We start from the raw sequence: 12,342 nt of genomic DNA on the forward strand, positions 1-12,342 counted from the left end.
GGTCACTCAGTCACATCTGGATAATTTAACCCAGGAACAAACTCAGGAACATCAAAACATAGACTGGTGACACTTTAATATTAGATGCTTGTTAAGAGTTTAAAATAAGATGTTTATGAACAATAAATATGCTGCATAAAGCTTATTATATTGCAAATAACACAATTATTATAACTTTATAATTAATAATATAATTAAACAGAATCTAATTTAAATCTTGATTAACACAATTTTAAGTAGCAATAAAAACAATAATTACACTTTAAGGGACTTATTTATGTGAATAAGTATCTTTTAAGGTCTTGAAAGTTGCTTATTAATTGTTAATTAATGCTTATAATGAGAGTTTTACAAGAACTTATGGAAAAATCTAGATTTTTATTGACTTTGATTCCCTAGCATCCTAATAAGCACTTAAAGAACAATAATCAGACTTTAAAGGACTTGTTAATTAATGCTTATAATGAAAGAAAAGAGCAAATAAAAGCGAGCAGCCGAGCTGGTTTAGTATGTTAAACACACTGTGAATGAGCAGAGCTCTTTTGTTGTAACCTTGATTTTCGCCGCTTGCTGCATTGAATTGCGAGTGGGCATCATAAAAAAGAGCGCGCTGATTTAATTGGTTTTCACTTCAGACCTTGAGGCAATAAAAAAAGCGTGCGGGATCTAAAAACGGCCGCGCTGAAACCAAACTGAAGCCGCACTCACAAAAACAACCTGCGTCCGCTGACGAGTCACGTCATCGATAATCATCAGTGAGTGACTTTTTCACACAGCTCCCAACGACAGAACGCGAGTTAATCGCCCGGTGATAACATTTAACAGCGCACAATAGTCTCACACGCCGCACAATGGGGGACATGACAAATATAAACACACAGAAGAATAGGGCCGAGGAGGACAGTGGCCTTCACACACCGGGGCCCGCGGGAGCCATTTCTCTTCATTCCCATTCCAGGTGAATGACTTCAGCGACGGGAAAAGTCCAACAAAACTCACGTTTGTTTACACCAGAGGATGTTTACTTTACAAATTGGATGCCAGCATGAATTCCATTGTGAGGGGAGTTCAGATTGGTGAGCCTGTACTGTACACTGTGTGTGTGTGTGTGTGAGAAATGAGTCAATGAGGCTTCTGGAGAAGTATTTCTTAAGTGGGCCCTGTGGGAAAAATGTCCAGTATCAACAGATTAAATCACCTGCTTTATCATGAGGAGTGTTTTCCCTCTGTTTTACAGGCTCCGACACTCCCCGCATAAAATCAACCCCTGCTTAAGGTCGACAAAATCTTTTTACCACAGAAAATGTTAGTTTGTAAACCACTTTCTCTCCCACACCAAAGTCCATAGAGAAAATGAGCGTTTCTAGTCTAGTCTACTGCTCTTCTTGTGCGGTAACTTTCTGTCACTTTTTTAAATCCAAACTTAAAATTTCAGATGCCAAAGTCACAAAATAACTATGAATAAAAATATGTGAAGTTACTGACGAAGGCAGCAGAGAATCAGCTCCTGTGTGCTGGGATGTTAAATCGACTGTTTTCTCTATGGACTTTGGTGCAGGTGAGTAAGCGGTTTAAAAACCTTGTTTTACTGTTGAAAACTGCTGTCTATTGGCGATATAATGAGGCAGAATGTATTCTTAGGACGTCGTGGACATAAGTGGACTGAAGTTTTATGAAGTGTGCTTCTGTTTTACAGGCTTGGAACACAGAGGAGCGGTTGTTCGCATTGAAAACATGGCTGCGAGCAAGGACACAAAGAAAAACTGATTTTCAGCAACTTCACAGAGGGCTCGTCTGATAAAATCAACACCTGCTTAAAGTCTACAACATCTTAAAAATAGGGTTTTATACCGAAAATGGAAGTTTCCTCTCCCACACCAAACTCCACTGAGAAAATGAGCGTTTTAAGCTGGTAGACACACAGGAGCTTCAAGTCTACTGCTGCCTCGTGTGGCCGGTTTATGTCACTTATTTAAATCCAAACAGAGGACTTCATATGCCGAAGTCACAAAATAACACATGTGAAGTTACAGATGGAGGCAGCAGTGAATCCACAACTCCTGTGTGCTGTGACGTTAAATCGACTGTTTTCTCTATGGAGTTTGGTGCAGGAGAGTAAACGCTGGGTTTCCTGCTGAAAAAGGCCATCTATTAGCGAGAGAATGTGGTAAATGTGTTCTTAAGATATCGTAGACGTAAGCGGGCGCACATTTTATTAAAAGTGCAACTTAAAAAGAGGGTTATTTGCAGATTAAATCGCCTGCTTTATGACAAACATTCCTCTGAGAGCGTGTTTCTGTTTCACAGGTTTGTTTAGAGCCATCAAACACGAGTGTGACTGCTTCTGCTTCTCCTCTTGACTCGTCCACACACTCTCGTGTGTGTGTGTGTTTTTCAGGCGCAACTGAGCTGATAACCTTTCACCGTGTGCGTGTGTGTGTGTGTGTGTGCGTGTGTGTGTGTGGTTCAGACAGGCTGTATCTGTAGGGACAAATCTCGACAGATCCCGTCTGCTCGTCATGCGTCCACACGTGTGTGTGTGTGTGTGTGTGTGTGAGACACTTCAGACTCCACGCGTGACAGCGCGTCCCTCGGCTCTTCGCAGCTCTGACACCGGATGTGTGAAAGAAGCATATCTGTGACTCTGTGAGGCGTTTCATCACTCCATGTGTGTGTGTGTGTGTGTGTGTGCAACCAAAGCAGTAGCGTGCAGCGAGCACCGTTGTTGTTGTGCCTCTTGTTTGCCAGACAGTGCACAACAGAGTCTGATTAATCCATTTCACAGCGGCGTCCTGCAGCGAGACGCTAAACAAGGACACACTTTTATTACATTAAGCCAAATAATACGACAGCGGAGGGAGGGAGGGAGGGAGGGAGGGAGGGAGGGGAGGCTAATTCCAGCTCGGTGTTTTATGACCGAGGTCAGGAGGTGAGGAGATCACAGTTCCCCGGCCTCACATGAGACAAAGGAATTTTTGCAGAGGATTAAATTGTGATTTGATCGCGGGGGGAAATAGTGATCCTGCGCCGGCTAGGATTTCTGACCTCTGACCCGAGCGGGTGGAAATCAAAGGGGCGTCGCGGCGCGTTGTCAAAACCGGCTGGAAATGATACACCGTACATGAAAGTCACAACCGCACTCATCTGAGCAGCCCTGTCCGGTGATGAAAGAGGCGTGGACCGTCAGAGGCGGCGGCGGCGGCGGTGACCCCCAGGGAGGTCACGCTTCCAGGTGACATCACACACTTGCAAACACGCAAACTTCAACAAATTCCTCTTCCAATTCCATGCAGCTGGAGAAAAACAACCCGAAATCTTTCAAAAGCAATGAATTTTAAAACAAGGCCGAGCAGGACAGGAAGTGTCGCCTTCTGTAGATTTTAATAACGCGCCGAAAGCTGCACTTTTAGATCCTCCGTTAAGTATAAAGGGGAAAAATGAATCATTTCTTTGAAGAGTCTCTCTCTCTCTGTCTGTCTATCTGTCTGTGTGTCTGTCTATCTGTGAGCCGGAGGTAACGGACGACTCGTCTGCGCTGAACTTAATTGGAGCTCCAGGGTTTGAACCCCTCGCTGCAGCCGGACCCTGGTGTCACACGTCACACACCGCACCACCTCTCAGTTCATTTCCATTCTCATTCACTCGGAAACGGCGACGCTGCTAAATTAGACTGGTTTCAATTGAATGAATTATTTGAATGAAATTGAGAGACGAGATGAAGATGCAGAGAGAGAGAAAATGACTCCATTTAATTAAAGAAAACAACGTCTGGACTCATTTCCTGCATCCAAACATTCCTCGATTAAAAAACACCAAAGGAAAAACTGATTTTGTGTCTAAGATACTTTAAGAAGGAGGCGGAGTCTCACCGTGACTGTGCAGGGACCAGAAGAGCGGGGCGCTGGGGTCGTGAGTCCACCCACACAGGCCGCGGTCAAAGTCGCACACGCTGTCCGACGGAGGCGAGGTGGCCACCGTGGTCGTCGCGGGGGCGGTGGTGGTCTCGGTGTCGGGCGGCGGGGTCGGCGTGGCGGTGTCGGCCACAGTGGGGGTTTCTATAGCGACACAAACACAACACGGCGGCACGGGGTCAAAGACGGAAGAAATGAAACAATATGCACACATTCATCACTTCCTGTTTGTTTGTGTGGGAAGTGTCAGGAAGCACGGACAGCACAGGACGTGATTACAGACAAAGACACAAGTATATTAACTTTATAAACTCTGATGTCTTTCACTCAAGATTATAAAACATTTTATTGACAAACTACTGAGACGTGACATGATCGGACGAGAATCCGCCACAACCTCGTTTTTCCCAGGGAGCGTCCTCAAATGACTACACCTACATCTGATGCTGTAGTATAATCTACAGTGATTTTAGAGGCGGTAAACTGGTGATTATTCTGAATAAAAATAACCCTAACCCTATTTTTCCATGACTTTGCAGCTTAAAGATTATTTCACTCTTTGTTAAAAACGATGGAATGTTGCTCTAAACAAACTTAAACCATGTTTATAATCGTCACGGTCTCAGCCCAGTTTCTGGTGTTTGTGTCTTCTTATTCACTAACATTCTAACAGTCTGACTGTGTCACAACTCCATTGTCAATAAAGTACATTTTTTTGTAACAAATAAGAACAATAAACATAGAGCAATGTTATTAAAGCATTTTAACCTCCCTGGCTTCGTGGGAAACCACCTGTTTTTGGTTTCTCTCTCTCTCTCTCTCTCCATGATACTGGAGGAGAAACAAAAGACATGACTCAGCGAAAAAAGTCAAACTATTCCTTGGCCGAACATCGTGACATAAACGTGGAAGGAAAATAAAACGCAGCCAGTTCACTGTTCTCATCTCTCGTGTCAAAGCAGTTCACTCAGCGTCCAATTAAGGGTGAATTAAAGTGCATGTCATCATAGAGAGTGTGTGTGAGGTCACTGTCAGACACACACACACACACACACGCACACGCAGACGCACACGCACACGCACACACACACACACGCGCGCGTGCGCAGGACGCCCAGCGCTACCGATGATGAATGGATGAATAAAACACAAACTCCCCTCGACCTTGGACGGAACGATCACATTCTGGGACCACTCACTGACTACACACACACACACACACACACACACACTGTGTCTGTGTGTGTGTGTGTGTGTGTGTGTGTGTGTGTGACGTGTTTAAACGAGGGAGTATTTGTGTGTTGTTTATCTTCCTCTGTGATAAATCTGGGCTTTAACAGAGAAAATTATGCATTTTGCTCAAATGGTTTAAAGAGTGACACACACACACACACACACACTCACACAGACACACACACACACACACGCAGACACACACATGTTGAGCAGGCCGCAGTTGGAATGTGAAGTTGGGAGAAAGCGGCGTGTTATTAGGAGCAGATGCTTTAACCCTGGTGTATTGTGGGAGTTTACACTGAGGTTTTAGTTCATCAACTCAAAGATCCTCATCCTCATTTATCATAAATGAAGAAGAAGAAGAAGAAATAATAATAACCCTTCACTCGCCTGAGCTTGTGTCTCGTGTAACCGTCAACAAACGTCACACACACTTTGACGTTAACGTCCACTGACAGGAGAATGAGGATTCACAAGAATATCATGTTTCACATGATCTCCCTGCCTTGTCTCATTTAAAGGGATAGATTTTTAAATTCATGTCATATCAGCACCGACTTTGCCCGAGCAAACAAGAACCAGACTCTAGCCACTTCACAAAAGACTCACATGATAAAAAACATGCTCCTGCTTAAGTCTATGATATCGTAAGAACACATTTAACACTTTTTCTCAAACATTTTGGCTGGAAACTGAAGTTCACTCTCACACACCAAACCCCATAGAGAAAATCAGTGATTTTAGCTCGCGGGGACACAGGAGCTGCTGGTCCACTGCTGCCTCGTGTGGTCACTTTGTGTCACTGAGGTTAATCTGAACAAAGTTTTTGCAAAGTGCCGAATTGACAAAATAACCCATTTGAACGTAGTGATGGAGGCAGCAGTGGATCAACAGCTCCTGTGGCCCCACAAGCTAAAATCATTGATCTTGTCTATGGACTCTGGCGTGGGACAACACAAGCTCCAGTTTGTGCTGGAAAAAGGCCATTTAAGAATATGAAATAGTGGCTACTACTTGTCTTTCCCATCATGTCCTTTTGTGTGTGTGTCTCAGGCTGCCAAGTAGAGATTTACAGAAAGGCTTTCTACATAATTGAAGATTTTTTTTCTCTGACATATCGCTGAGTCAGATTCTTTGGGATTGAGCAATATCTATTATGCAGAGAGGGTTGGCTCTCTGTCTCCGCACTATGTGTGTGTGTGTGTGTGTGTGTGTGGAATAACAAGCATTCAAAAGCATTTATCTGTATGTGTGTGTGTGTGTTTCCCCTCGGGTCCACTCCTAAACGCTGGCGTCTCATCCCGTGCATGACGATCACGGCCTTGCATCATCACCTGCAGCAGCCGTGGACGACCGGGACTTTTCCCTGCGTGGTCAGGCCCTCCGGCCCCCCTCGCGCAGCTCCGCGACACGGCTCCGTCACACAGGTCACACACACGCTGCTCTCTCACACAAACACAAACACGAGCGCGGGAGTCGATGCCACTCGTGCTGCAGCAGACGTTTCTGTCACACGCCTGGGAAAGGTCAGCACATTTACACTGTGACAAGGCTTGACCTTTGAAAAGCACCGAGTGCACGGGGGCCCGGAGGAATCTTAATGCACTGGCTCTTGTGTGTGTGTGTGTGTAACACACAGTCTTAAAACTTAACCGGGAAACTCAAAAGGTTAGAGCGGAATAAAGACGATGAAGACAAGAAGAAGAAGAGAGCAGGAGGATTAAGAATTTTGGGGGGAACGTTTGTGAAGCCGCAGCGATGAGAGGCTGATGAGGTGGTTAATGAGCGGCGTGACATTAACACGTCCCGGGTGAATGTCAGACGCCGTCGCCAGCTGTGGTCGCCCCCTTTCATGTTTGCCATTTCTCCAGCTGGGGCGCTCATTTCCACAGGAAGTCACTGTGAAGAGGAATCGATCGCGCGTCACGCCACGCTCGTGTGGCGCCCCGAGCGCCGCTTATGGTCTTTTAAATGAGGCGGAGAATAACAGCAGGAGACTGGAGGACTGTGATTAACAGGTGTCCAGGTGCCTCCATTTTTACTTTTTTTAAATTTTACCTCACATGACGATGGATTGTACGTCACGCCATGTTTGTGTGGCGCCCCGAGCGCCGTTTATGGTCTTTTAAATGAGGCAATTTAATTTTTGCCTCACATGACATCGTCATCAGAGTCTTAAGTCTCTGTCAGGAGCCAAAAAAACAAGGTCCTGCAGCTTCTTCACACAAATAAACGTCAGAAAAAGGTCTTTGTTTCACTGTTACAGTGTCCTTTCACCCGTAGTTCCCAAAGACTGGGTCGGGCCCCATATTTGGGTCACAGGAGATTTATTTTGGGTCGCCGAAATTCTTGCAACCTTTTAATGATTTGTATTTTTGTTAAAAAACACATACATTTAAAGGTTTTAACTCATTTATCAAAGGTTTCTTGGGGAAATTATTAGTTCACCAAATGAAAATGACATTTGATTAGGTTTGATTTTATAACTTTTGTGAAATTTAGAGATTATTTTATTGTCCAAAACAGTGATTTTGATGAAATAGTGCCACCTACTGGCAGCAGAAAATGACATGTTGTACATTATGAAAAGCTCCTCCCATCGAGTTGATCAGATTAACCTCATATTTGCAGTCAAATTGGATCAACAGTGTTGCTATGGCACGTGAGGACTTTGGCATCGTTATAGCGCCACACAGTGGACCCAGCGAGTGCTACAACACGTGTAATAGAAAATGGGACAACATGAAATGATCCTGTCATGATTTTCTTGTTGGAAATAATTGTCATTTATGATATTAAGTATGATTTAATATAGTTCATATTTATTCATATTTATACGCAATGCGCACACAAGACAGATTATGGTTTATTGTTCCTAAATGTACTGCAGCAGCTGCAGCAGAGTTTGTGCTGCGTTCAAGGACTAAAGTGTAAAATATGAGCTTTAAAAGACGTCACCGCCATCTCCTGTCACTATGGATTATCTTCATTAATCAATAATAATATATTAATTTATTTTCTTACTGTTTCATGCAAAGAGAACGATTGTTATTGTTGTATTGTTGTAGTGTATTTAGGTTATAAATTCAAATAAAGTAGTATGCGCTGTACTTTTCTGCCTGATGGAAACAATTGAAGGTGGAAAAAAAAAGACGGGGAATTTCCTGCCTTTCAAAAAACACCTGTAATGTGAGTGTGTGTGTGTGTGTGTGTGTGTGTGTGTGTGTGTGTGTGTGTGTGTGTGAGACAGCTGTGAGTGAATCGGGGGAAACAGAAGTCGAGTCAGGACCAACAGCAGTGAGTGAGCACGGAAAAGAGGTGTGAGTGATGAGTAACAGAGGAAAAGAGGAGAAGAAAAACATGCACAGACCCACGCAGTGAAGCTCCGAGGCCTCAGAGTGAGAACAGAAGAAACTACAACCATGTGTCGGAAAAGTGACCGTTACAGAAATCACAATATTTCTCCCCTCTGACAGGAAACCAGGAACCAGTGCAGAGAGAATCCCAGAGGTGGATGGTTTTGTCTCCATGTTTTTGCGGCTGCTGTTCATCACTGTACTCCCGCGGGTCGCCGGTCAATCGACACGGAGGAGACGCTGTCTCGTCTGTGAGCGTCACAGGAGGAACGCGGAGGGGAAACTAAAACCACCGCGACACACCCAGTGCATTTATCTGTGTGTGTGTGTGTGTGTGTGTGTGTGTGTTGATTATTGGGATAAAGAAGCAAACAAATCTGCAATAATTGTGTTTTCTGTATGTAATATTGAGAATAAGACACTTCCTGTCAAGATTAATTTAACCAACATTGTCACTATAACTGTAAAAACTGATTCAATATTAATATATTTTCCTTAAACATAAAAAGGCAGAGCCTTGTGTCGGTAATCAACCTTAAATATTGTAATGTTATTAAAAATGTTATTAGGTTCATCAAAAACTATTAACGTGACCCTAAAATCTTACAAATAAAAATAAAGATGAAAATATGTTTTACAAAGTTATGTTACCCATCATTTTTTACAAAATGTTTACTAACTTCACAGATTAAAAAAAAGGTTACTAAGTTTACAAAAGAATTGATGTTATCCAAAAATATATATAATATTGTAATGATGAAAATATGTTACTAAGTTTACAAATGACATTTTACAAAATATTACTAACTTATAAGAATCTTTTTCAAAAAATGTGTAAAACATGTTAATAACTTTACAAGAGATTTAAATTACCTATTTCCTTTTCAAACAATATGGAATTGTGAAAAATATTTTTTGACTAACTTGACACATAACAACTCTGATTGTATAAAATGGATGTTTCAGGATGATTTGACGTGACGAAAACATGTTACCAAGTGCAATAAAATGACTAATGTGAGCTGAAAATGTTGCCAAAATGTAATGTTACAAAAACACGGAGATAATTGAGAAAAATGAGATAAAAATCTAAAACAGCCATCATCTTTAGTTTAGCTGCACATGTGCAAAAGCCACAAACACACACAAACACACACAAACACAGACACACACAAATCACCTCAGAGCATTTATAGACGCATGATTACTGCGGCGTGTGTGTACACATTTATATATCGCTGTCTCTGTGGTGTGTGTGTGTGTGTGTGTGATTGTGTTCAGTTTCCGAGGGAGTGGTAAACAGTGAGAGTCAAGTGATAAAATTAGTAGTAGTGTGTGTGTGTGTGTGTGTGTGTGTGTGTGTGAAATGTGTGTGAACCAGTTGCTGCTGCTGCTTCACATCTGGAGAACAGACCCCGCTGGAAAGTCCTCCCTCTGTGCTGTGCTGTCTCTGCAGAGACACATTCCTCAAAAACTCAACCCCGTCCACTCCCAGCACACTTGTTCTCAAAGCTGAAACTTTTCTTTCTTCTGAGTCAGCACTGACTGCGACACACGGACGCTCACTCTTAACTTAACTTCAGAAATTTAATTTGTGTACCAAACCCCATAGAGAAAATGAGTGGTTTTAGCCTGCAGCGACACAAGAGCTGCTGGTCTACTGCTGCCCCGTGTGGCAGGTTTGTGTCACTGAGGTAAATCTGAGTTAAGGATTTTACATGCCGAATTCACACAATAACACATGTGAACTTACTGATGAAGGCAGCAGTGGATCAACAACTCCTGTGAGCTGTGATGTTAAAATCGATGATTTTCTCTATGGAGTTTGGTGTGGGAGAGTGAGCTGCCGACAAACTTCCACTTCCTGTTGTCTCACAGTGACATAAAGTGGAAAACACAATCCAAAGACTTAAGCAGGTGCAGATTTTATGAGTTTAAAATGATCTTTTCAGCGAGATTGAGCGTCTAAAAACTCTAAATCACAATTGCTGATGATTAAACTGCACTTTTCCCCCTCTCTCTCTCTCTGGCTGTCTCTTTTCACCTCTGGCAGACTCTAATGACTCTCATGCATATCTAATGTGAGCCACCTTCCTTCAAGGTCCTCCGAGTTCCGCACAGATCGCTCGAGTTTATTACCGTGCAGCGGGGAGAATTATACACAGCCTGGAAAACTACAGGCAGCAAATAATCAAAACTGCAGAAATCGTTCAATTTATAATCTGCGTCCTACCTGGAAGGTCACAGCCCAAGATCTCCACTCTCATCCCGATCCCTGCCGGAGACCAGCGCTCCGGATACAAGCGCACGTACTGGGCCACCGTCTCCTCGAAGTGCCGCAGCTCTGGCGTGTCGTAGTGCGTGTTCCCCTCGAAGATCTGCACCGAATACACAACAATAAGCACACACAGCATGACAACAAGTCGTTTTCCTTTGTCGGTGCACTGAGACCACGCCTTGTGACGTAGAGAAAATCCTTTGACAACTTTTAATCGTTAACTTGTCTGGAATACATGGACCGAGTTTGTTCAAATAGCGTAGACTAGCCATTTTTGTTTACCAAAATGGCCGACTTCTGGGTGGGTGGAGCACATTGGACATTGGAAATTTGTTTGGAATTACGAGTGCGACGAGTATACAAAGTTTGGTTAAAATCTGAACAACTATGTGCGACTAAGACGCGATATAAAAAAAATACGTTTAGCGCAATTTTCCAAAAAGCCTCAAGAAACGTCGGAGTAAGCCCGACTCACCAAATCTCGCACCGATCTGACCATAACTCGACTTCTGGGGGCGCGCTAGAGAGCCCTGGGGCTACGACGTTCCAATTCGTGTTTGTTTGTTTTTATAAATAAAATATTCTAATTACAAAAAGATGTTACTAAGTTTACAAAAAATATTACCCAAAAAGATCAAAAAAGTTGTACAAAATGTGGTAATTACAAAAACACGTTACGTAATTTATATACATTTAAATTTCCATTCTTTTGTTTTTGTTATACAATTTTGTTATTACAAAATTACTTACTAAGTTAGTTACTAAGTTTACAATTTTTTTTACATTACCCTAAAATTTTACAAAATGTCATACAAATGTTTTTTTTTTTACTAACTACAGAAATGTGGTGATTACAATAAACATGTTACTAAACTTATATGCTATTAACTTTTCCATTTTTTTTCAAGTTTACAAAAAATATAAAATTTACGTTAGCTTAAAATTTGACATAGTGACGTAGGGTCCGTGCCCACCTTTGGAAGACTGGTCTTGAAGTCCATGATGAAATTCCACTCTTTTGCGTTGAGGCTGTACGCCACCTTGTACTTCCTCACAAACGCTCGATTGTCCGTGGTCGCTCCGCTGCCGGCGTCTCCTCCCCGCGCTCCCTGGGTGATCACGCCGCGGACCGTCTTCGGGACGCCGAGGTCCACCTAAGGAGATTAGATTTAGATTCACATCATGAACAATATGTGGACAGGCAGGGAAACAACGCCACAGCAACGGCCCTAATCTGCTCAACAGTGGCTCTTTCTAGCGGTTAATCTACTGCCACTCGTCTTAATCCAAACAGAAGAATATCTTGGGAGGTAAAATATCTGAAGCATATGTTTTTAAACATCCTGATTCGAGCTGGAAATCAGAGTTTGTGAAGCGTTCGCTCGTCTGTTTTTAGCTCACATGGAGACAGGAGCTGCAGGTCTGCTGCTGCCTTGTTAGGAGAATGTAGGTCATTTAAATAAATGGGCTTCATGTGCCAAATTCTTAAAAATAACACATTTGAACTGAGTGACGGAGGCAGCAGTGGATCAGCGACTCCTGTGAGCTGTGACTCTTAAAT

At 42.9% G+C, this 12,342-nt stretch overlaps 1 protein-coding gene across 1 annotated transcript in view; it reads right to left on the reverse strand.

Annotated features, from left to right (window-relative positions):
• The window catches only part of nrp2a (neuropilin 2a), a 79,415-nt gene that overhangs the window by 11,508 nt on the left and 55,565 nt on the right, over positions 1 to 12,342 (reverse strand). Inside the window, exons 10-12 of the mRNA XM_044018033.1 lie at positions 11,756 to 11,935; positions 10,737 to 10,881; positions 3,870 to 4,055 (exon numbers count right to left, since the gene is read on the reverse strand). Of these exons, the coding sequence (XP_043873968.1) occupies positions 3,870 to 4,055; positions 10,737 to 10,881; positions 11,756 to 11,935 (511 nt within the window). The remainder of the gene's footprint in view (positions 1 to 3,869; positions 4,056 to 10,736; positions 10,882 to 11,755; positions 11,936 to 12,342) is intronic.

This window comes from Solea senegalensis, linkage group LG2 (genome assembly GCF_019176455.1).
Source record: "Solea senegalensis isolate Sse05_10M linkage group LG2, IFAPA_SoseM_1, whole genome shotgun sequence".
Lineage (NCBI taxonomy): Eukaryota > Metazoa > Chordata > Actinopteri > Pleuronectiformes > Soleidae > Solea > Solea senegalensis.